The following is a 27,355-nucleotide window of genomic DNA, read 5'->3' as shown; positions in this document are numbered from 1 at the left end:
GGTATTTTATAGAAGTTCCCTATCTTTTCATTCCATTTTAATAGAGAAGTTACTAATGTATGCTATATTTTAAGATGTAGTATGTATTTATCAGGACAGTATTAAAAGAAATTATGAGGGTAGTTAATTATGAAGATGATGATGTAATAATGAATAATGTGCCAGATTTCTTCATTAGACATTACTAGCGATTGCTGACAGGCAGTAGGGTGTTCTTAACTTCTAGGAGATACCACCTTTTGGCCATTGACAAACTTCTTAATATACCAAGACTTGTGACCACAGATTGTTATATATTGTATATTCCCCGTCATTTTTTATATTGGACTTGTGAAGTGTAGACTATATTGTATACAGAGAGATTAATACTGACCATCTGTTTACCACATCGCCTTTCTGAAATGTATCTATGTACACATTTGTGTCTATGCCTAGATGAAGTCTTATACTACTTGGTGTATCATCATGATGGTTGGTTGGTTGGTTGGGCTTGCTGTTTGGGGACAGTGTTATATATGCATTGAACAGGATGTGTACTACTTGTGGAGAAAAAAAAATTGACAAATTGTTGAGCTGTCGGCCTCCATGTTCTTTCCATGCTCTCACTTTGGTCATCGATGTGACCATCGTTCTAACTCATGAACGGATAATTTATAGATGACTATTAAATGTATATGTATATTACTGATTGAACTATTGGAAGGTTGTGTAAAGCGATGGTATTATATGTTCCAATAGCTGTCTAATAGGTCTCTTTTCTGTGTCATGTGTATACCACAGATGAGAAGTCTGCCCATTCAGTAAAAAGATATTAAAAAAGACAATTATCATAAAAAACAAGCATTAACAGTTTTATTCATTAGGTGTCTAATCTCATTATTAACAGTGTGTTCCAGAAAAAATGTAATCAATGACTGACACATGGTAAAGCTTAGACTCTCCTCTATCATTTGGTGCAATTCAATATGATGCATATATCATAATCATGCATGAGTGGGTAAAAATAATATAAAGAAAGGACACCAAAGAATCATTTGGCAGACTGTATTTGAATTCTGTATCTGCTCTTTTGTATAATACCACAATCAGAGAAAAATCTTTTCCTTTGGAATATTGCTTCACGGTTCCCAGCCCATCAGGGAAAATTATTTTACTTTTTTCCAGTCAGGGAAAAATCAGGGAATTTGACCAAGAAAATACCTCAAATCTGGGGAAAATGCCTCAAATGGGGGAAAAATCAGGGAATTTTGATCGGCCCAAAAGTCAAAAGCACGGTAGTCAGTCAGACTGTTATGGCCTCTTTAACATAGTGTGTTGTAATTTAATGATATGTACTAGGATTGCCTTGAATCGACCTCTTTCTGTATAAGGTGAGGAAAGGATGGCTGAATAGGGAGGCCATAACATGCCTGTGTAATAGTACTTACTAGTTTTACATTATTGTTTTTATACTGAAAATACATGTAATTAACTGCAACTTAGAAAACATGCCAGATTATCAGGGAATTTTTAAACTTCATCAGGGAAAAATCTGGGAATTTTGTTTTCTTGAAAAGCTGGGAACCCTGTTGCTTAAATTTCTACAAAATCTATTTATCAAAGATGTTTTACAGGCAAGCTGTCAGACTTACTCATCACGTGATTTTTTTTTTTTGATGGTATGATAAAACAATTTTCAGGAACTTTTCGGAATTCATTGTATACGTTGGATATATTGGATTGATAATGGAGAGTATTTTACTATTGTTAGCAAATCCATGTATTTATGATGTTGATTATGATGATGATGATGGTGGATGATAGTGATGATGAAAATGGTGATGGTGATGATGATGGTGATGATGATGATGATAAAAATGGTGATGTGGTGATGATGAGGATGATGATGGATGATGGTGATGATAAAAATGGTGGTGATGATGAGGATGAAGATGATGATGATGGGTGATGGTGGTGATGATGATGGTGATGATGAGGAGGAGGAGGATTGTGATGATGATCATGATGATAATGATGGTGGTGGTGGCAATGACGATGATGATGATGGTGAAGATAGTATGATGATGATGATGATGGTGGTGGTGGTGATGATGATGATGATGATGGTAGTGGTGAAGATGATGATGATGATGGTGAAGATAGTATGATGATGATGATGGTGGTGGTGATGATGATGATGGTGAAGATAGTATGATGATGATGATGATGATGGTGAAGATAGTATGATGATGATGATGGTGATGATGATGATGATGGTGAAGATGATGATGATGGTGAAGATAGTATGATGATGATGATGGTGGTGATGATGGTGATGATGGTGAAGATAGTATGATGATGATGATGATGATGATGATGACGGTGGTGGTGATGATGATGATGTCGATGGGCGTATAACTGGGATTGTGAGGGAGCAAGAAAGAGATGGGTGGAGGATTATGACCAATATGATGCTGGAGGTCTGAAAAAAAAACCTTAAAACGATACGGATATACTGAAGCTGTTGGTATAACATGCAAGCTCATTTGGTCTGAATTCTTTGGAAATCTAACATGAAGATCCTTGTTTCATTGGCAAAACAAAAAACTGAGACTCACCAAATGTCGATACAGATTTAGATTATCTTAACAAAATCACTTATTGACACGATTATAAGAGGTAGAACGGTTTAATGGCATTCATGTTTGTTTGTTTGTTTTTTACTGTTTACAAATACGTGTATACCGTATACATATTTGCATTTGTTGTTGAAAATACTTGCATGCCTATGTAGAGTTTAACAATTTAAATTTGATTCAATAATTTCAAAAGTACCTAACGTCACATAGTTTAAAACGATCTAATTAAGATATGAATATAGGCCTATACCGCATCTGGTGCCAGGTAAAAATGGCAGAGGTAATAATGGCAGAGGTAAAAATGGCAGAGGTGAAAATGGCAGAGGTAAAAAATGGCAGAAGTAAAAATGGCAGAGGTAATAATGGCAGAGGTAAAAATGGCAGAGGTAAAAATTGCCATTTTTACCTCTGCCATTTACACTGCATCTCTAAATGCTTTGGATATTCGGTTATAGTTTCTTGCTTGCCAGTACCGTTTTTACTTTCTCCACTCCATGCGGAGCATTTTAGCAATATACCACTGTCATGAGTACTGTACGCCTTTTTGTGATCCACTTTGATATATTTATGTACTTTTTATGCAATTCGATTTAGTGTCTAATTATCCTTACTACAAAAAATTCTAAATAATATTACAAACCAAATACTTAAATAGTTTCTATCAAACCCAACATCGACAATTTAATAAAAGTATCCGAGGTAAATAGGCCCCTTCAAGTAAATACAACATTTAAAATTAAAATTGAAAGTTGTTTAAAAAATCCTTCCTCTGTAAGAACTTGTGATATTACTTTGTATTGATTTATTAAATAAAGGACAGACTCAATGTGAGACCTTTGTTGTGTATAATTTCTAAAGCTGTTTTATAATCTGATTTTTACAGTTCACAATTAGAATCAACAGAACATTGCAATTGAGTTTATTTGCATGCTAAACGGTTCTTAAGTAAAAACCTTTATAATGAATCTCGCATTTCATTTAACAATTTTTGCCGTGGCGCTAACGTTCTTCATATATATCTTTAAAATCAATTTCCCATTCGCCCTTTGTTCTTTTTTTTATTTACTTATTAATTCATTCATTTATCAATACTTATTCATTTATGTGTTTATTTATTTTTTATCATAAACTCACTCACACTTGTGTTATTACCATTTTTCTTGCTGATATGCTTATTAACTTAGTGATTTACTTACAAACTCTTTTGCTTACTTAATTACTTACTCACTTGTTTCCTTGCTGACCTAATTGACTTACTTACTTACTCATTTAGAAGTTACATCACTCATTTACTTATAGCACTTTTACAATGAAAGAAAATAACATTATTGATAATCAGTTATCTTTGGTAAGTAATCAAATATATACGGAGTGCACCAAGGGATTGCTTACTTACGTAATCAGTTACTTATTTATTTAAGGCCCCCATTCCACAGAACGGAGACCAATGAAAGACCACTGAAAGATTTAAATTGGTGAGGTCTTACAGCGGTCTTCAAGATCACTGAAATTTGTCATCTCTGTGGAATGGCTCAGAAAGACCCCTCAAAGAACTCTGAAAGACTGATGGATATTTCTTGTCTTACTGGTCTTAGACTAGTAGTCCTATAGAGATCTTTCAATGGTCTTTCAGAGTTCTTTTATGCAACAAGTGATCTTTCAGAATTCTTTCCATGGACTTTGCCTGGTCTTTCAATGATCTTTGAATGATCTTTCAATGATCTAGTCTGCCGAAAGATCATGGAAAGACTATAAAGACCTTTGAAAGTTCATCGAAAGATCGCTGAAAGACCGCTGAAAGACCACTGAAAGACCATTTTCCTGTAAGACCGTTGTAAGACTGTTTTGAACCGTTTCAAAAAGTTTTGGAGCCCATGAAGACCACGAAGACCACTGAAAGATTGATCAGGACTCGTGTAAGACCTCAAAGACCATTGTAGGTTCATTGAGAGACCTCTGAAAGATCAACCAGAATTCATGGCCTTTCAAAGGTCTTTCAGCGGTCTTGTTCTCTGTGGAATGGGGTTTAATTTATTAAGTTACTTACCTACTTACCTACTTACTTGTTTAAGTACTTAATACATCATGTTTGGCAAAGAAAATTACAAGTTTGATAATTAATTATCTTTGGTAAGTATTACGAAATCGTAATAAGCGAAATCAAGGGATAATAAGAAAAATACAAAACACATAATCTAACATCAAACAACTGTTTTGTTGCCCCACGTATAAGAAAATAATGTAATGTAAATGAAGGCTTAGTTTGCAGACTGAAATCCAATGCAAGATAAATGATCTTTTTGTATAATCTTAGCGTCATTCTGGTATTTAAGTTTTTCTTTCAGGTCGGGGGCATTTAGTCGCATGAAAGAGTCGAAATCCATGATGTCGGGATCGAGTTTTTGAGTATCGGTTAGACTGTAGGCTGATGCATCCATTTGAAGGAACTCAAACATCGTCCCAAGATCGTCGGCTCGGGGCGAAGCTAACTTTTTGAATTCATTGGCAGTCATCTATGAAAATTTTGATGAAATAATGAAAGAATTAAATCAAATAATCAGAATCCATTGATTGACAGCTAGCTGTGTGAATTTATACTGAATAATGAACGATTTCAAACGAATTATCTAACTTTTGACGTCATTAGCTGTCATCTATATAAATTAAGATAAAATGATAATGTAAAACGAATAAACTAACCATTTAAATGCATTGGCAAAGGTCTACGTGAGTTTACATATTAAAATAGATTTAAAACGAATTATAGACACTTGATAAATCAATAAACGTTTGATTTCATGAAACGATTATATGGCAGGATAATAGAATTTGTTATCATGTTGATTATGATATGAAATGTATTTGCATTAAGACATTTGGAATCCAAATAATAGTGCCATTACATGCACAATGAGGAGGAAAAGAAATTATTGGGGGGTTTTGGTCAAAGATAAATATGTTTCAAGATAACAATTGCTCATGAAAAAGGCTAACCACGGACGAAAAGTAGCTCTCACATAATTTTTTCTAAATAAGTGTAATTTTTGCATTGATAAATAAGAGACGGAAGAATTTAATGGCTAAATTTTTATTTTTTCATAATTGTTTGTATAATACGTAAATTTGAGTCAAGACTCATTTCTTTCACTTAAAGTTTTTCATGGTCACTTTTCCTTTGGTTCTCCTCCTTTTTCTCCTGATCGAGAGCAGTATGGCGAAATGAGCGACACCTTTTGAGGGGGCAAACTTGTTGTAAGTATTCCGAAAAAGTCGGGAGGGGGCGAATCCAGCTAGCAGAAGTGTTGACCCTTTAACACGTAAAGCCAGTTTGTGATACTGACAAGAAATATGATCCTTTTTTCTTTGCTTTTGTTTCTTTTTCTCTTTTTTTTTTGGGTGGAACTTTTGGGGGCATAGCCCCAAGGTGCGGATCCAAGGGGGTCGATCCAGCTCCGCGCCCCCCCCCCCCCCACCCCCATATTTTTGGGGCAACCTGCAGAAAAACTTGAGAGAAACGCTTAAAAACAAAAAGAAAAGTAAGATTGGAGGTATATACCCATGTTTAATTTACGGCCGGTCCGACCGAGATACGTATATAGCGTTATCTTATTTTAAACGTGCTTAAATTATCGAGTTTCAGATCAGAATATACAAAAATTTCTGCTCGCACTTCGCGCTCGCATTATCAATGTAGGAAGACACCCAATTATCGACCCTTTTTTATGATTTACAAAACATGAATAGAATGTCCCGTTTTAAGGTCTCAAATCTCAATCTCTCAAGTGACTGTTAGGACTACCCCTTCAAATAAACAAACAAAAATCAACTTTAAGCGGCTGATCAGGGAAAATATGGATGACAGCTGGATCCGCCCCTGCCCCTCTACAAGCCAGTGATTGATTAAGAGAGAGAGAGGGGGATAAGAATATATTCATTTGGATTGAACATTTCTCTATACAGCGTGTCCCACAAAAATGTAAATGACACTTTAGATGGGTATACCGGTGTGCTATGAAAATTACAACATGTAAATACTCATGAAAAGAATATATGTAAATACATGAACAAACGTAGAAGAAAAAATACACCAATTTTGAAGATAAGATCATGGACTGAAAAATGTTTTGATTAATTTCGTTATAGTTATTCAAATATTGTATAATTTTTATGTTTGATTAAAGTTGTGGCCCCGAATTCTCAAAAAGAAAATAAAGTAAGAGTGAGTGAAGGCGCAATTAGAATACGTCCTTTATTCGACGTTAAAACGAAACTTGGATTGAGAGGTTTTCTGACGAGTGCTGAAAGATGCAGTGGCGGATCCTGGGGGTGGCGCAGGGGGCGCGCGCCCCCCCCCTAATATTTGAGCGGCGCCGCTCAAAATAAAAATTAAAGAAAAGTAAAAGAAAGTAAGGCGCTGCTTGAAAAAATAAAATTAAAGGAAAGAAAAGAAAAGGCGCCGCTTAAAAAAATTATACACTGATATAATATTAGCAACAGTAAGGAAAGACTATCCCCCAGCAAAGCACAATCATATCATCTTCCTTATCTTTTCTTTCGGGGCTGGTCAAGAATAATCAGCACCACCTGGTAAAAAATCGGCGCCAGTCAAGAATAATCGGCGCCTCCTGGTTCTAAATCGGCGCCAGTCAATTATGAATTGCCGCTGCCTGAATCTTACGTGACGTCGGTAAAAATAATCAGCACTACTTGTTCTAAATCGGCGCCGGTCAAGAATAATCAGCGTCCCCTAGTTCCAATAAATAGGCGCCGGTAGAATAATGAAGAAGGGCCTATTGCCAACCAAATCTAGATCGGCGCCGGTCAAGAATGATCAGCGGCACCTGGTTATACATTGTATTGTTGAATGGTCATACCAAAGCTTATCGCATGCCCTTACAGAGTGGACTGGGGCGGGGCAGTTGCCCACAGAATGACAGATGTCATGAAATCTTTAATTTATTTAAAAAATCCCAGAATCATACAAAAGCGTAGAGCAAATCCTTTAATTTTGATATTATTTTCCAATGCTTTAATAAAAAGAAGGTCAGTCACTTTTCTTCTTTACACATTCCACATTGTGCCACCTCTATGGCCTTTAGTTTAAGACAGCTACTATAGTGTTTTATGAAGATGATTCGATATCTTAGCCCAAAACTTTGCTAAAACCCGTTGCTAGTACCGGGAGTGTATAATTACGCAACCAGTCGTATATTGAGATTGAGCTACACAACTCGTTCTTTATTTAAAATCGTGCTTAAATTATCCGCTTCTCAGATTGGAATATAAAAATTTTTAGCTCGCGCTTCGCGCTCGCATCATTTCTGTAGCAAAACCCCATACTTTTCATGATTAAATAAGTGAATAGAATGTCCCTTTTTCAGGACTAAACGTCAAAAGAACTCCCGCTTCGATTTGCAATAATCTTTTGCTGGATATAATCTTGTTCTTTATTACAAACGTCCATTAAACTGTCATTTTTTTTCAGATCGAAATATCAAAATTTTAAGCTCGCGCTTCGCGCTCGCATCTATTGTTTTTTTTAGATACCCATCTTAATCATTGGTACCAAAAATGCATAGAATATCAAGCTTTCTGGTCAGAATATAAAGAAATTTCAGCTCGCCCTCGGCACTCGCATTATCTGTGTAGTGAGATATGTATCCTCCTCATGAGTTACTACAAACAGTCCTAAACAGGCACCCTTTTCCTGTTTTCAGGTCAGTATACTAAAAAATTTCAGCTCGCGCTTCGCGCTCGGATTAATTTGTTGGTGAGATATGTGTTTCTATCTCATGAGTCATATAAATATATATATATATGCATATGTGTGTGTGTGTGTGTGTGTGTGTGTGTGTGTGTTTGTGTGAGTTTGCTTGTTTTGTGTGATATCGAGCGCCTTTGGAAAGTTGATTCATGATTTTGCCCCCCAAATCTTAAAAAAAGGATCGACGCCCCTGTGTATATATATATATATATATACATACAAAAAAACTTGTATCTCTATTAATATACAAAAGTATTGGCCTCATCGCAATAAAAGGGTTAATACACGAGATTTTGAAATCGCACATAACATGCATAATTTGTGTTACTTTTGCTTGTTTCTTTCTTTAATAAGTTTTTTAATCTCTCTCTGTTTCTTTTTTTAATAAGTTTTTTAATCTCTCTCTATATATGTTTTAGAAAGATTATATGTTTAAATTGATGTATATTTCCTGGACTTCAGGGAATGGTCGTACGCAGCAAGGGGGAAGGGGGGGGGCACATTCGCCATCTGCTGTTGTGAAAAACAATTTTTTTTCCCTTAACATTTCATGAAAACTATGAAAAATGTGCAAATGTGAGATGTGCACCAAATCTTCGAGTCTTGCCCCCCCCCCCCCCCGGAAATATTATCTGCGTGTGGTCATGCAAAATGGCATGACTGGAAATCCTACATTTTGAAAAGAGCATTTGACAGGGTCAGACTTTACCCCTTTTTCAACATTTTCTTTTATGGCGCCGGTGAAGTGCAAAAATATGTGCGCCGCTCGGCAGTGCGCCCCCCCCCCCTTTCGCCAAAAGCTGGATCCGCCTATGAGATGGCTCATATCTCTGTGTTCAATGGACTATATCGTATGAAATTTAAGCCATTTGTATAAAACAAAAAAAAGTTAGATTGCGATTATAAAATTATATACCATATGATTTGGTAACTTTTACATTGTACTCATTTAAAGTGTCATTAACATTTATTGTGGGACACGCTGTAGAATCACATTTGCCTATATACCTTTGTAGCTTTGATGACGTAAGGAGAAACATGTCTGGATGCAATAGCTGCATACTCTTCGATTGTTTTGAAGTCCCCCGCAAGCCCAATTCGACGACCAATATACTTCTTGGGGTTCTTGAATACTTTCAAGATGGCACGACCGTCATCAGCTGGGTTCAACATAGGCAAGGGTCTACCCTCCATTGGGATATCTTAAATGGAATCGAGATGGGGAAAAATTATGTAGTAGTAGTAGTAGCAGTAGTAGTATTAGTATAAATATTGATAGTAGTAGGAGTAGTAGTAGTAGTAGTAGTAGTAGTAGTAGTAGTAGTAGTAGTAGTAGTAGTAGTAGTAGCAGCAACAGCAGTAGTAGTATAATGAGTAGTAGTAGTAGAATGAATGCCCTATCGAGTTAACCTCTATTATAGGGGGAAATCCAATATCGAGCATAACAGAGACCTAATCAATATAAGAAATGAATTTGTTGAAGATAGACAGTTACTGATCAGACAAGTTAGAGGATAAACAATAAAAAGGAACATGTGCATCAAACAATGATACATCATTTTTTATCATGGCCAATATCATGTCTAACACTGACAGTATTTGAAACTCGTCTATAGTTTCAAATATCATAACTATGCCGATGATGATAAAAGTAACATTTATTTTTAGTAATAATGATAATTAAGAAATGATGATAATAAATCATATGATGATAATCATTGACATTATTATAATTATGATATCAATCTCAATGGTGATGATGTTGTTGATGATGATGATGATGATGGTGATGATGGTGATGATGATGATAATGATGATGACGACGATGACGACGACGATGATGATGATGATGGTGATGATGATGGTGATGATGATACAAAAATTAAAGTAGGCCTACAAACTTACTCCAAACAAATGTCCCATCCTCTTGAAGCAGAGGGATGAAATCAATGAGTATATTCTCCATGGAAACCGGTTGCCTTAGGCTAGTGGAGGGTAGCCCCGATGCGAATATGAATTCTTCGACCTTGGACTTGCCCTCAAACTCTGGACAACTCTGACCAGTAACCTCCTTGCAGGACGGTAGACCACTGTATACGAAGTGCTCCACCCCTGCCCGAATGGCGGCTTCAACCAAACAGAGCCCCTATTATGATCAAATTGTAAAAAAGTGCCTAATATTCTAATTGTTTTCTTCAATAAATACCTGAATTTACATATTTTTATGCAAAACGGTTTTTAAAAAGAGCGTTGGGATGTTTTTTTTTTTCTTCTTTTCAGACTTTTATTATACTGGAAAGACTGGGATGGTGACACGAAACGAACTGGGAATTTGATATCCTCTTGTGGTCTCAGCACAAAATGATGGTTGTATATGACAGGTAAATTCTATACGTCAAAAATGGACATCATGCGGCCCAATAGACGCCCCTATATACATCTTCATCATGATCTTCGCTGCCTCTACCCGTCCTTATATGTCACCCCCCCTCTCTCTCTCTCTCTCTCTTCCACACTCTTTCTTATCAGCAAAATTGGCGGCGCCGCAGGCGGGAGGGGCGACCGTCCCCTATTGATTTTTCGAGTAGGGAAGAATGGGGGAAAGAAGAGGCAAGGAGGGGAAGGGGAGACAAAATAACAAGTAGTATAAAAAGACAAAGAAAGAGAGGTGGGTGTAATCTTATAATCTTATAATAACCCTATAATTAAATCATATTGAAAATATGAGGTCACTTTTAGGTCGTCTTTATCACCCCCTCCCATCCCTCCCGTCTTAATCACCCCCCCCCCCATATAAAAATGTATTGGCGCCATTTCATGCTTAAATGTTAAAATTTGTGTTCATTTAATTTCCAACAGGAAAAATGTATTACGAGGGCATATAATATCATTAAAAAACACCAATATAATCCATCCAAACCACTAACTCACTCTAGCTAACTCCTTGTCTTCGTAAAACTTTTCAATGTAAGCACCTGTCACCACGTATACTCCATAGCTCCCTGCAATCACTCTATCCAAGGTCAGTGGGTCGTCATAGTCAGCGTACAGTACCTCTACACCTGAAAGATATCCATATGATAATCATTGTGATATATACTTTTTTTTCCTTTTATTTGTATGTATATCATTTCTAAAAGAATAAATTGAACATAAGTGATGTTTAAAACATTTCACAGAGCCCATGGTAAAACTTTCAGGAAACACTAAAATAAGCTAATGGAAAGTACTCCATTGATGCAGACAAATATATAAAACAAAATAACAGATGAGAAAAATCGGCCTCGTGGGCCGTCTGCCCCCCCCCCCCCCCTTGGAGGGGATCTACACTGGGTAATACTGATAAAGATATAACATAATTTTCAGTTCTTGAAAAGCGCACATCAAACACCTCGAGGCGCCTCCATAGGTATTGGATATTTTGACCAGGACTTTATATTTTGTAAGTTATTTGAAATTGCTCAATGTTTTAATTCAAGTAAAAGAAATGGTGTACATGATTTTTTTATACTCCACTCCCCATTTTCTCATTTGCGTACATTTTTTCCGCCTGAAATGAAATAAGTTTTTGAATATTGAATCCTGAACTTGTAATAAAAATATAACGAACAAAAATGAATTGCCGAGCTTACCCTACGTTTCCTATCACTGCCATGTCATCAATCCTCTCGCAAAGTGCCTTAGTTATATCGCAACACTTATGTTAAAATTAGTCACAAAACTTAGATATAAATACATTGGGTTTTATGGTTATAAGTACGAATGTAATAATATCATACTGATTTTTAGAATCATCGATATGTAGTCCTACCAATGACATTTTAACTGAAAATTGGTTATCATTAAAAAAAAAAGAATGGTTTATGTTTTAAATTAATCTCAAGCATTTTGTACCTTGGATCTAAATGTTCTCTTTTAGTAATTAAAAAGAGACAGCGAATCTTTATGGCTTCCATTTCATCATACACGTTACTTAATTGATGTGGAAGAAGTAAAAGATTTAAGAATAAGCGGTGAAATTAGAGGGTGAGTGTTTTAATTTTCTACCTCAATAATGATTACAAAATATATGTTGCGACAATTCAAAGAACTTAACACGATACTTTTAGTTGGGTCTGCACCTTGTCAAATTTCATACGTTGACATGTATTGTATTTTCGGGTGAAAAACATCTGAGACGACGCTCGAACTTTTCCCCTTTACATTCCTGTTATCTATTACGACATCACGATCTCCATTCATTAAAATAAAGTAGGGTAAGTAAATAAACCAGTGTGCTTGTGCTGTCTCCAACACAGTTATACCAAAAAAATCGTTTTCCTCAAGAAAGACAACAAGTCTCCGGTCTGTGGTGGCTTCATTCATTCACCATGCGGAAAGAAAAGACAATATTTTTTATTTGCATTTCATTGTCATCAAGGTTTTGGTAATTATCATAAAAAAGGGCGTGTGACAGTCGTCGGTCGAACCTTGCTACTTCCTGCTTGGTAGAGAAGAAATAATTTAGCATTTCATTAGCATTGATAGGTTGATTCATTGATTGATTGATTCATTAATTCCTCAATCAATTGGTTTTATTGATTCATAATTCATTCGTACACTGATACATTGACTCACTCACCGATTGATTGATAGATTCATTCACTCAATGATTGGTTGATCGATCGATACATTAATTATTTTTTCCATTCATTCAATAATTATTGGTCAATTATAAATTGATTCATCCATTTGTTTATTCATTAATTCATTGATCAATAGGTAAGTCCATCCATTCATTTATCGTTTGATTACTTGATTGAGCGATTCATTCATTCATTGGTTATTTTGTTGATTGATTAATTGATTTATTCGTTCGCTTGTTTATGCATTCACTCATTTATCCATTCATTCATCCGTGATCATCCATTCGCCCATGCTTGTCGCTCCGAATATTGTGTTTCTTGAGTTCCGTGCTGACTTCCGGTCTGTATAGGTGTCCATCACTGGGTTCAAAATTCTTCCAAAGAAACTGCTTTTCAGAAACCGTGTGAAGTTCGTCACAATTAAAAGAGTCGCTTTATTTTCTTTGTATACACAATCACCCACTGTAATGTTTTCATAGTGCTTTTTGTAAGCAAAAAAGTTGACCTCTTGCTAATGAATTTTGTGCAGTCACAGTGGTCTTCATAACAGAATCGTCAATGCAGCTGCCCTGTATACAGTGCGTCCTATTAAAAAAAGTACAGAGAAATTCATTGATGCTAAGGTTCGAGGTTCGAGTCTGGCATGGTCACGTCTTTTTTATGGTGACGATAGAGGTCCCAGACGTGAATAATCATTTCTGATTGATAAACGATGAATAAAAATCAATCACACACACCTATTTATACATCATCGTGATTTCGGTACAGTGATGATTAATAATATATATAAAAAGTTAGTTTTCTTTTTCATTTGATTGAAATTATATCATTCACACAAGAGTTGGTAACAATTTAAAGAAAACATAAAACATTCATTCGCTAACTTTTCTTGTCTTTAATGCATGCCCACAAAAAATATTATACCATCTATCCCCTTGCCCCGTCTCTATCTACCTTTCTATCTCTATACAGTGCGTCCCAGAAAAAAGGAAACAGGGATTTCCTTATCTGTTTTTTCTTCAAAAGCAAATAAATTATGATATTTCATTTACATAGTCATATAATTCAATTATTCTTCTTTAATTTGATACCTAACATGAGACAAACACTTCATGCATTAATGAGCAAGACGAGTTTGAAAGTTTTATGTCAAAATTAGATTACACAGAAAAATTGGACAAGTTTAGTTGGGATACGACGACCATGGTTACTCGACGACTGGCTCATTAGCATTTATTTTGTATTCTCGGTTAAGATTCTCTCACTGATCCCTGAAATGAGAGTGAATTTCTGCGCAAATCGTTCCTGATATGTTTCAATATTTATTGTTTGTAATCTGCCGTGCGTGAACGATTTGCTAAATAGAGATGAGATTGCACTCTTGCCATGAGTACCAGATTTGTTGTAAAAACATATTTATTACTGGTAAAATCTATCTCTGAAAATGGGTTTCCTTTTTTTGTTGGACGCACTGTATACTGGCACGTTTGTTTTGAAGTCATTTGTGATTTTGTGATTTTCTAACCTTAAATGTATTGTTTTAATTAAAAAGGGTATTTCATTTGGAAAAAGTGCACATTTCATTTTTAAAAAGGCCATTTGCAAAAACCAAAAATTACCCGATCATATCATGATATGAACAGGCAGTGGTGTAATGAGGCAAAAATTTTTAGGGGGGCCAGATATGACGCATCGGACAGAATTTATATATTTTTTTTTTTAGTTGCGAGCGAGCGAAGCGAGAGAGCAAAAATGTTGACAATTTTATTACCAAAATTCCAACTTGGTGATAGATTTTGACGTAATATTAAAAAAATAATATAGTATTTCACCCTTCTCTAATTCCTTCCTTTTTTTGTGGGGGGGGGGGGGGTCTGTACGCCACAGTGAACAGGATCGTCCGCGGAAAAGAGGGGCACAGTATGGCGCATGTGCCAAAAAGCTGCTTAACATATCTCACGAGCGAGCAAAGCGAGCGAGAAAAAAAGAACTTTTGGGGGCCATGTCCCAACCATTCCATCTGAACGCCAGTTAGGTGAGCGGCCAGAAGCCAAAAATTGCCTTATTTCTTGACTTTAATCACCCCGGCTGGATCAAAGCAAAATCATACATGAAATTAAAGGAAATTTTCTGAATTTTTGAGAATTGGTCATTAAAAATGCCGTAATGTGTAGAATCACCATGGAAACCAGCCTTGAATAAGCCACGCCCATTTTGAATACTTACTCAATATTTATCGTGGATTCTGATTTTTTACTCATTAATTCAAATTATCAGGTATTTTTTCTTACTTTCAAAGGATAGATCCACAATATATTGTAAGAAGAATTACTGAAAAACAACTTAGCATGAATTTTATGAACATTTTCTCAGAAATTGTTGCCTAGCAACATAACTTTCCTTAGCAACCATTTACCTCCTTAAGTAAACCACTTATTTTTCCATTTCAAACCTAACTTTTAACGTTTTAACTAGGTTAAATTAAACCAAATAAATTACACCAATTAAATCATATAAAATATTATTGAAAAATAATAAAAAGAACTGAAAACCACCATTTTAACTATTACGAACCTCAAATAAATTTGCTAAGCTCTACCTGACATAGCCCTTCACATCGTACAAATCGCCATATTATTGTTAATTTTGACTACATTGCTACACGTACGTACAAGTCAAATACTTTATACTATTTTGTGGTGAAAAAGTTGATTGAGTTAATAATACCTGATCAATTAACATGCAGTATCTTGTCTTCAATAGAACAACAACAAAATTACCATTTCATATTACCCATGGATACCAATTTGTTGCCTAGCAACGACTATTTTCCATAGCAACGACTATGTTAACACTCTCTTCCCTGGACAAATCTGTGGAAAATAGTCCATTATGAGCAATAATACTGACACAATTATCATATAGATGCATACAACCTCGTTTTCAAAAATCATTCAACAAACTGACTATTTTATAGCTTCCATGGAGACAAATGTGTTGCCTAGAAACAAAATTCCCTAGCAACAGCTATGTTAGCACTCTTCATCTCGGCCAAATGTGCTGAGGAAGTTGTGCCTTAGAGTAAAATTATTGAGAAAATTAACATATGATAGTTTGTTATCAATAGGCAAACAGCATTCCGGAGTTGTACCATTATCTACTGACACAATTCCATCGCCTAGCAACATTATTTACCTTAGCAACGATATGTTTTCCCCTTAACAAATCTTGAGGAAAATAATCCACTTTTAAGTGTACAGTGCCATTTGTTCAATAATATTCCTACATGCATATTGGCAATGGTATATTAAAGGACAACACTTCATTTCTCTTATTTCTTAAAAAAAAATCATTTTGTTTGTCTACCAATTCTAAACAGTACGATGAGCATGGTATTTAAACTTTATCATATGAAAAAGAGAAATTTAAATGTTGCAGATAAAAAGAGAATAATATGGTTTGGATTCATAGCTGGGTAGGTAACATTTTATTTTTAGTTTGCTACATTAGATGTAGTATTGATAATATAATAGAATGAACAACACTACTTTTCAGGCACAGTCCCTGATTAAAATTTTGATCATAAAGTGGGTCTTTACCTAAGGCTTGTACAGATAATTTTTTTTTTCAATTTCAGGGACCTCCTATACTCAATTAAGTAATTGGCAGAGGCTTTTGGCTGCATATTCAGATCACTTTCCTCGAGTGAATATGGAATGGTTAACAAATGGATCTGTCTTGTCAAATACCTAATCACCCATGCATGTCCAACTTCCAAGGTTGTGTCTGTGTGGAGGCTGTAGCCCAAAGATGCCAAAGCTGTGAGTTCGATAAGTTTCTGTTGAGACGTTAATACTATTAATAAATGTCAGAATTAGTTTAGTCACAGGGAACTTATGATCTCACTTTCAATCTGATAACTGTCAAGAAATCAGAAGGATGAAAGCATGCAAACTTGGGATCTTAAGCCTTAATATGGTTGTTGTTTACCTGATTGCTAAGAAAGCACGAATGCTTGGGAGCAAACAACCAGAGGACCTGGTAATGAGGATGCGCCTTACAAATGAGCACTAATGCACCGAGTGGGAATCAAATCCAGGTCACCGGAATCCGAAACCCCCTCTCTACCGACTGAGCTATCATTCCTGATTAGGCCAAGAAAAGAACAAGAAAACCATTAAGGATAGTAAGCACTAGCGTACCTAAGGGGGGACAGACTGCCCCCCCCCCCTGACGAGTCACAACTCATGCAGGGGACGTATCCCTGCCCCCGGCCCCCTGACGAGTCACAACTGATACAGGGGATCCCCTCTTTTGAACCTGAAGACCTTTTTTTTTGCTTGTCAATTATTTTTTCTGGTAAGAAATCCTTTTTTTTTTGGTTGAAGACCTTTTTTTTTTTGGCTTGTCAAATTTTTTCGCGGACGAAATATCCTCCAAAAAATTGCCCCCCTTCTGGAAAATCCTAGGTACGCCAGTGATAGTAACGCTTATTAAATTGGGAGATGTTGTCTATGTCTAAGTGTCATTATGTAATATGTCATGAGGTTTGCACACATCTGCTGAATAGATAACCAGGGAGGGGCATACAATAAACATGATAAAAGTCCCAGAATATAGATAGGAGGCATATCAGCTTAAGTTGTCTGATGTTGTCCTTCAGGTATTTTCTGCCACACCGATAGTGTCAGTGACTCCGGCTGTTAAAAACTGATGCCTTAAATACTCAGTTTAAGAAAATATGTCTGAAAGAAAAGACAAGGATTCCTCTCAACATGCAAACATAATTATGTAAAGGACATTGACAAAGGTAAAGCTTCGGAAAACAGGTACACATGCCACTATTGTACGGCGTACACTAACGCTACTGTTCGTTCCATGGAGATTTAGATCAATGTAAGTCTTTAAAGACATCCATGGTATAAGAAATAATATGTCTGAGAAAATATCTAAAACTGATGTAATTGGGATGATACCCCTACAGTATTGGTAAAATATACTAATCTGTATTTGTAATGATGATTTGTTCAAATAATAAGGCTGGAACATCTAAAGGCATAAAATTTTGTATCACTGCTTGAATGGAGTGGAAAAACATTGAATTGTGCAATAATCTCTTAAGTAATAATCACTCCTCAGTGTGCCAAAACGGACTCAGTGATGATCTGGCAAGTGTAACTCCTTACTGTGCTATTAATCATCTCTGAGCCAATCCAGAAAGACCCCAGGTTAGTGTATTCCACCTTAAAAACAGACAGCAGATCAAAAACTGAGGGTCAGATGGTAACAAGCCAACCTACATTGGCGTCATTCTAGACCGTTCTCTTTCATAGAAAGAACATGCTGCCAAAACAAATGCAAAATTTGGAGCAAGGAACATCATTCTGAAGAAGCTGGGAAACAGATGGGAAATTGACAGATACCAAATCTATCTGTACCACAGCTCTTGCTCTATGCTTCTCCACTGCTGAGTACCCAGCCCTTGGCGCTATATTGACCCCCAAGTCTTGAATGGAGCTTGCAGAGCTGTTTGCTGTTTGCGACTAACAGAAGTGAATAATCTTTACCTATATACTCTGTAATATTGCCCCACCATACGTCAGAAGAGAAGTCATCAGCACAGATGAAAGAAAAACAATCAAGAAGATATAATATTCCACTCGTCAACCATGAACCTGCCAAGAGACTCAAATCTACATACAGTTTTCTCCGCTCAACAGAATCCCTTGATGACTCTGCACGGATGAAAACGTCACCCTCTGGTCTAACAATCTCCAGTCTGTGATGCACAATCTCACCTATGGACTTAGTACATCACTCTCCAGGTCCAAGTGAAGAATGGCCTACCTGATCTTGTTTGAATCGCCTATAGGTCTACAATAGGAATGGAGAAACTACCTGCAACTGTAAGGATGATCAGAGGATACAACACTTTTGTGTCTGCCCCCTCCTACCAGAGCTATGAACTGCCACTACACTAGTGTCTTTTCACAGGAAACCTACATGTAGCTTTTGTACCATTAACAGGACACGACATCTTTAATGACCTAAGAAGAAGTTTGTCATTAATTATCTGACTGGTAGAAGACGTCACCTATTTATGGTAATCTGACATTTGGGGGGAAAAAATGATTATTTGCTAATGGGTTGTTGGATGGGGGAGGGGGCTTGGTTCCCTAATGGGGATGTCGGTTAAGCTAAAACTTTGCTGAAAACGGTGCCTATATTCTGATTGTTAGTGTTTTAAGGTGAAAATTACAATTTGCCAGTGGAAGAGCAAAGATATTTGATGCTAACAATCTTACCCCATATCTACATACCCCCCTTAAAAAGCCACCTTTTGGAGAGACAAACTCCTGCACACCTAGGCTCCAATTTGGTCATAGTATAGTGAATGATTTTAAAGGGCAATATTTATTCTGTGCCCATCTTATCGGGTCACTACACATGTCCTGTGTAGTAGAGGGTTCAAGCAAGATCTGACTTTTGGGTTGAACGACTCCAGATCTTTGGCAGCGCACGGCTCTGGCAAGACAGGGGGGGGGGCAGACCAAAAGGTGATGCACTGTCTGATCCTCCCCTCAGTCGTAGATAGTGTCTGCATCCCTGCTCAGTGTAGCCCCGAACTGCATATTAAGGACTTTGCATCTTCCTGTTCCAGACCATAGGCGATTAAGACATAGCCAGGATGGTCATTCGTCTCTTGAACCTGGGGGCTTGATCCGCTAGGTCACATGGAATGCTTTTGCGTCACAGACTGGAGGTGGTCTGACCATAGGGGATCCTTTGACTGTGTGCATAGCCATCAAGGGATTCAGTCAAGTGTAGGAAACTGTCTTGATTCGAGTCTCTTTTTAGCAGGTTCATAATTAAAGGGTTTTGCTTGTTTTTCCACCCGGGCTGATACCTCTATGTATGGGGGACTGTGTCACACGGTGCCAGGTAAAAATGGCAGAGGTAATAATGGCAGAGGTAAAAATGGCAGAGGTAAAAATGGCAGAGGTAAATATGGCAGAGGTAAAAATGGCAGAGGTAATAATGGCAGGGGTTATAATGGGAGAGGTAAAAATGACAGCTCTAGGTAAAATATGGCCAGTCTTAAACCCCCATGCAATGAATTGTCAAAAAGCCCCCGCATGTAAAATCCTGAAGATTTTTCCACATTTTAACATTGGTACAGATCCATTTAAGCAAATGACGATATAACTGTCGAAAAATATTTCCGCTTGAGTGAACACCACTTACTTTTGAAAAGATAGTGAAAAATTGGGTGCTGGTTTGTTAAAAAGCCGAGAAAAAAAAGTTTTCACTCCAAAAATTTGGTTAAGGGGGAAAATGACACAAAAAAATATTTCAACTAAATGAAGTTCTTTTAGGTCAGAAAAAGAATTACAACAAAAATAATAACAGTTAGATAATAAACAATGTTTTTTCATCTGTTTGAAAAAATAACAGAGTATTTGTATAAAATCTCTACATTTTAGCATACCAAGCTAATTACCAAGAGGGTGCTGCTTATGGTATACAAAATACCCAACAGTACTTCCGCTTCCAAGGGTTATGACCATCAAGACGTTTATATCATATTGGATGCAGTGGTAAAGGTTCAGGGTCTTCTTTTATGCAAAGAATCTGAACCAGACGGCCCCCCCTCGATCGACCCCAAATTGGTTTACCAGTCAAAACAAGATTATTATTGATTTTCATAATCTGTTACATATCCAGTGCCAAGCCTGGGAACGCATGCTTATTGTCATTCAATTATTTAAAAAGAATAGTACAGACGACATTACAAATAAGGACATAATATTTAACCACAATCATTCGTGACAATTTCAACGTCTAAGCTTTCCCCGCTATGTTCTCTATGTTTTTCCCCGCCCCTAACCCTCTCTGTCTCTCCACCTCTCTTTTGTCTACTCTTCCTCCTTTTTGCATCGGTAAACCTGGCAAAATTTTAGATATAAATAAACCAGCCAGACAAAAAGGAATGTTATAAAAAGATGAATGAGAATAGTGCAGTTTCATTTTGCTCCTGATAAATTGAATGAAAAAATATCTGTCGTTTGATTTCTTTTTAAAAAGCGTTCACGGTACACCTCCAACGAATTCGTAAATAGCATTGTTAGGCCGATCAAGACATAATGATGATGAAATGCCTAACCGTGACATGCACTTCTTATTTTATGTATGTACATGCGGGGGCTTTTTGACAATTCATTGCATGGGGGTTTAAGACTGGCCATATTTTACCTAGAGCTGTCATTTTTACCTCTCCCATTATAACCCCTGCCATTTTACCTCTGCTATTATTACCTCTGCCATTTTTACCTCTGCCATTATTACCTCTGCCATTTTTACCTCTGCCATTTTTATAACGAGCCGTGCCACACAATAGGTAAAGATCATCTACTCTTATTGGTAGCAGACAGCCAGAAATTGCTCTGCAAGCAGCATTAGGACTGGGTTAAACTGGTAGCATAGAGCAGAGCTGTTGAACCGATGGTTTGGCATCTACTCCCCATAATGTGTTAACAAGCCTATTTTTTATGTTGTTCCTTTCTCCAGCTTTTGCCTTTGTCTTGGCAACATGTTCTTTGTACACAAGAGTGATGTTAAGGTAGGCAGGCTTGCTGGTGTGCTTCATTCACTTTCAACACCATCTGACCATCAGTTTCCGGTCTGCATCTCTATTGTTAAGGTGGAAGACGCTAAGTTGGGTTTCCTCTGGATAGTAAAGAGCCATATATGCCAGAGCATCGCTGAATGTTTTCCCACCTCTTCAAATGACTGCTTCTGTGAGGCAATGCACAGTTCATCAGCATAGGTAGCTCTTGGTGTTTGGGTGGATTAGTTGGTCGTTTGTGTAGATGTTAAAGAGGAGTTGGGCAAGGACACTTATTTGTGGGAGACCATTTTTCTGCCTCCACCATTTGCTGCTGGAACCACTGAGATTCACAAACAACCGGTTTGAGGGCATGTTCTGAATTAGCCTTGTCAACTTGACGTCCTTTGTCATCACAATGACATCACCAAATAGGCCTACCCTATGATTAACTGTTTCATAAGCTGCAGAGAAGTCAACAAAGGCTGCATGCTCCAGTTTTCAGACCTTCCTCAAACCATCTGATGTACTGAGTCAGATTGAGTACTTGATAAGTAAAGGACTTTCCTGGCTTGAATCTTGCCTACTGGAATGAGAAACTCATTGCGGTTAAGCAGGAGCCTTTCAAAGGGCTTGTATGTGTGACAGAGTAGAGAGATTGTTCTGTTACTCTTTGGGCTGATTGGGTCTTTGCCTGGCTCGAGTTAGGCAACTACCCCCAACCCTTAACATGTCAGCAGCCCTTGGGCTACAACAGGTCCAAGAAGTGTGATCTGCTCACAGAGGACCTCATATCTAATCCAGGTGCCTTGTTGCTCTTCATTATTTTCTTTGAGAGCATAGCAAAACAGACAAGACGTTCATGGTGAATGGTCATGTGTATTCAAATGACTCTCAGTTGGGAGGCTGTCTCTGCACTTTTAGGGAGGTTTGCCCTTCGCGGGCAATAGTAAGGGTTACCTTTACTGTACACAAGAAGATATAGTGGGCCACTTGGTCGGTGGTCACTAGGGGTGTAGTTTGAGACTCGCATAGTCGTTTTCAAGGATCCGAATTGCTTTCCCCGTCTTTTCTGCTGTTTTGAGTCATATCCATTGATTTATTAAATTTACTGTCACTTTCTTTTTACTATCCAGAATGGCAGTTGTCAATTTTCTCCCACATTCAAGTGTATCGGCACCAAATGGGTAATTCTCAAAGCTCCTGAAATATTTATTGTACAGCAGCTACGTCATCCGTCAAGCCCGGAGCATAGTTTGTACGGCATCCTCTTGGCGTATTCTTCTGTGATGATTTCTTCAACAGCTTTCCAAATGAGTAGAGAGTGCTGGAGGATCCTGTGGATAGGTATCCAGATCTATTACAAACTGCTCCCAGGTTGTTTTCTTCAGGGTGAAACGTCTGTGAAAGGGAACTGTGCGTGGAGTGATGGCTGCATTCACCTTCAGCCCAATAGGTCGATGTTGAGTGGGCGGGTCAAGGGTCAAGCACAACCTTCTCACCTTTTGTTGGTTGATGCAATCTGATTTGCATCTGACCAGCTCTCTACAAGTTCTCCATCTCGTTGGTTTCTTCATACCCCCAGATAATGCTGTGACTATTGAAATCCCCAATAATTACATTTCCTCGATCGAAGGGGGCTTCTCGAGGAAGGGAGAAAGATTGGTTAGAAGGTTTATAGAAAGAACTTAAATAAATGCTCATAAGTTCAATGGTTAGTACTTTGCCCTTTAGCTTCATGAGACAATATTAGGGCCTATACTCCTAATAAATTCTTCTTAAACAGATATTTGACCTGCTAATTAACTGCTGGAATCAATAATATAGAATGTACAGGGACTAACCGGTTTTAGTGAGCAACAGGCTCAGATTATAGTAATTTTTGTTGTCTACTTGATTATGTACGACATATACTGTGGATCTCTTGATTTGTGTTTAAATCACGGCATATGATCATTAAAAAGCCTTTTTTCACCAAGTTGTCCAGATAAACCAGCAATCCTGCTTGAAGGTCTGCAAGTAGACTATTGTGTTAACGGCCCCATTGCCCATGCATTGGTATAATAATAATAATAAAAAAACCTTGCAATAACACAGTAAAATTACCAGAATTGTGATTTTCATTGTGATTTTCATATTTTAGTAGGTACCCCATTCAGTAATCAGCTTTTGAGTTCACATGATCACTACAGTTTAGGAATTATATTTGCCATATTCGTTTCCCATTGCAGACACTTAAAGACTAATATTGGTTGGTCTTAGATATGTATTAACCTTCCTAAAATGTTATATAATAAAATGTTCCAAATAAAAAACTAAATGATATTGTTAAAAACACCAATTTTCTCTCCCATTTCCGTACGCAGCAAAAAATTACAATTGTTAATTGAAAATTTTCACAAAATTCACCAAAGGTGTACATGATATCCTTCAATTTACTATGAAAAAGCGCCCCTTGTCAAACTCAGTCGCTTCGCTCCCTCGCTTTGTTTCATGGAGATTTTTTAGTCGTCTTGCCACCCCAAGGAAAAATTTTGTGCATACAGCCATGCCATCTCTCAATATGCCGACTGCCTGGCCAGATGGCCGAAATTAATTGCCATCTCCACGATAAATGCTTAGAATAGTATAAGATGCATTTTGAGGACCAAAAAAAGGGAATTTTGGGGAGGTACAGGCTTGAAATGCTGTTGCTAGGCAACATAATGGTTTTTTTATTTATTTATTTATTTATTTCCGTTCAAACAAAAGATATAATCCAAGTACAGTGTAAATACATGTTCAAAATAATACATACTCAAAATAATACATACAGCTGTATAACATTTCATAACAAATATTGAAGATAAAATTATCTGAACGGAACCTATGGTTTCCATAGGTAACAGAAAAATCTATTAATACTCAATTATTTAGATTTGAACAGATAACATGACACAGTAGGGTATCTAAGAATGATTTATAACAATATCATAAAACCCATTCAATGATAATAGACCATACTGATGCGTATAGTCCTATATAAATACACACAAAAATAGTGATATCCGTCACATGCAGGGGTTAATAAAACATGGCAATAATGTAATTTTTCATGATCATAAATGCATTATACATCCTAGTCTTCCTCTTTTATTCATTTTTCATCAAAATTCACCTTCTTTATTAGTTTTTACAAATTAAAAACTTAAAAAAATTATATAAAATGAATTAATCTGGTAAAAAAAGAGAGAATATTGAAAAGTGAATATGGTTGCTAGGGAAAATAATGTTGCTATGCAACAGTTTTGAAATCAAATATGTATGAAATATATATTTGGTTGCTAGGCGTTATCATATCATTCAATCTGTAGTGATTTTATCCTTGTAAAGTCTATATTTATATATAAATTAGTGTAATTGATTAACAAATATAAATAATAAGTTACTGCTTTGCATTTATCACAAAAATGGGCGTGGCCTATTCAAGTGCTATGCGGGATTGGTCCGGGGCGGAGACCTCTTGATATCAAAGCCATTTTAAACCTTACAGATTGCCGCTATTTTTAATCAAATCTCGGATATATACAGTATATAGCTTTTACATAACATTAATTCAATGCAGTTGCGTAATAAACCAAACATTTTGAGGGGACACAACAAAGCAATGTGAGAAAATTCGTAAAAAGTTGCCAGCGAGCGAAGCGAGCCCGAAAAAAATTGGCCTTTTGAAATGAAATTCAAATCATGTGACAGATTTTTCCATTATATTCAGCAAATAACACATTTCATTGTTTCCATTCATTTCATTACGTTGCCTCCTATATATTATTTTATTTCCCCTTGGGTGTGGAACCAAGACCCCCCCCCCGTACGCCAGTGATTGAACGTAAAGCTAATGTAGGAAGGGTCCATACAGGGGGGGGGGCGTTATATAGTCCTTTGAAAGTTACAGATGAAGCCCCTACTGAGTGGGTCTGAGGCAAAGCTCCCGGTAGCTTTGGAGATTAAGCCAAAAGTAATGATTGCGACCGTTATTGCATAAAATTTAGCAAGCTTATAACACAGTTTTTTATGCAGTCCATCTTTCTTCCTGTTTTTTATTTTCAATCCTCGGCAGCCCGGTCGTGTTTTTAAGTCCTTCTTTTTTTTTCTTGTCCCTTTTCTTTGTTTTCCAATTTAGCTTTTGGCTCATTCCATTCTACCTTCATTTCCCGCTTTTGTTTGCCATTTTGTCATCTTTTAATTCATTTCCCTTTCTTAACCATGCATTATGTATACTAGTAGGGCTATTTCGGGATGGTTTGTTCTTTCTCACATGTTCTTCTTTCGTTCCCTTTCCCGCTTTCCTTCAGTTTTTCCAACAAAAAATAATGTTTTTTCCTAGTTTTCTTTTCACTTTTCCCTTTCCCTTTCCTTTTTTCTCCTTTCCTTCCCCTTTCCTTTCTTTCTCCCTCCCTTTCCTCCTTTTCCCGTTTTTTCCATTTTCCCGGTGAAATTCGCCGGGGGGCAGCCTGCCCCCCTGCCCACCCCGCCTGTTACGCCACTGGCTATGGCAGAGAGGCAGGCCATGAAAACAAATTCGTGTGATAAAAATGGAAATACAAGCACAGAGTAATTTGAACACGGAACCTTTTTTTAATCAAAGCTCATAAGAATATAAGAATAAATTATTCATTAAAATATTAGGTGCTATATATTTCAAATCCTCAAATATTTTGCTTTTTAAGTTGTATAATGTTTAAGAAAATAATGCGAGTAGAGCTAAAACATTATAGAGATCTGAATCACGTAATGTGTGTGTGTATTTAAAACATTCCTCATACAAGGGATTTCCGTCACTTTTAGTCCAACATTATCATATGCCATTATGTCTAAATGTGTCTGATCTTTTATCTGGGAACTAGAATCATATAGACCATGATTTATATAATCAGAGTTATATAGATACAATTAATAAATCAATATGCAACAATAGTCAGTCCTGACGGCTGACAACAGTTCTTACCCATCTTCTTTAGTTTCAAAGCCGCATCGCCATCTGCATTTCTGGTTACACCTCGAACAGAAAAGGTCCCATCCTCGAGCAAAGCTTTTATCAGAGACCCACCCTGGCTTCCAGTCGCCCCGAACACCGTGATCAACCTCTGATTCGAAGTCGACATCGTTCATTTAAAAAATCCTTATAAAAATTGAAGACAACAGCACTCTTCTCTGTCACGCGTTTAAAGTATTTTGAGAGTGACTTGAGCGATATTAACCTGCGCCCTTTGTCTGACGATGATATTTCTACGGTGTGATTTTTTTAACTGCTTGAGTGATTTCTGAACAGGCAGAAATCACTCAAGCAGACAATATAAGATATTGAGAAAATCAATGCAATCTCATCGATTGCATGACGTGTAGTTCATTGACAGTAGCGCAAAACGCTGAAATAACAGGGTTCTTGGGGACTTCCCCCCTCAAGAAACTTCACAATGAGACTTTGTCGGAATAAAAAATGGTTAGAAATTCCCTATAGGGCCTCGATCTGCACTTCTGTTCCCTCCCTGACCTTTCACTTCTGTGTGTGGGGTGAGTGTGTGTGTGTGTTTGCTTTTATTAGGTCTGAACCCCGTTTTTTTTTTTTTTTTTTTTTTTTTGCTGATGGCAAACTAAGGGGCGGGGTAAGTTCAGGCTGAACCACCTATAGTGCCCCCCATTAACCTTGCAGTAGGTCTAGGGGTTCATGCATGAACCGGGATCTGATGAAGAGGGTGTCACT

At 37.0% G+C, this 27,355-nt stretch overlaps 1 protein-coding gene across 1 annotated transcript; it reads right to left on the bottom strand.

Annotated features, from left to right (window-relative positions):
- Positions 1–2,677: 2,677 nt before the first annotated feature.
- LOC129255715 (nmrA-like family domain-containing protein 1) lies at positions 2,678–26,756 on the bottom strand. Its single transcript, XM_064095947.1, has 5 exons — positions 26,600–26,756; positions 11,314–11,444; positions 10,288–10,528; positions 9,391–9,584; positions 2,678–5,131 (listed from the first exon to the last, which is right to left on the bottom strand). The coding sequence occupies exons 1-5, from the start codon at positions 26,754–26,756 to the stop codon at positions 4,877–4,879; spliced, it is 978 nt and encodes a 325-aa protein (XP_063952017.1). The 3' UTR covers positions 2,678–4,876.
- Positions 26,757–27,355: the final 599 nt, after the last annotated feature.

Source organism: Lytechinus pictus, chromosome 3 (genome assembly GCF_037042905.1).
Source record: "Lytechinus pictus isolate F3 Inbred chromosome 3, Lp3.0, whole genome shotgun sequence".
NCBI lineage: Eukaryota > Metazoa > Echinodermata > Echinoidea > Temnopleuroida > Toxopneustidae > Lytechinus > Lytechinus pictus.
This window is presented reverse-complemented; position numbering and strand designations above follow the sequence as displayed.

Coding starts and splice junctions, on each gene's coding strand:
- LOC129255715 (XM_064095947.1), bottom strand. CDS start 26,756: ATGTCGACTTCGAATCAGAGGTTGATCACGGTGTTCGGGGCGACTGGA. Junction 9,585..10,287: donor GGATGGGACATTTGTTTGGA/GTAAGTTTGTAG, acceptor ATTCCATTTAAG/ATATCCCAATGGAGGGTAGA. Junction 5,132..9,390: donor ACGTCATCAAAGCTACAAAG/GTATATAGGCAA, acceptor AAATTTTCATAG/ATGACTGCCAATGAATTCAA.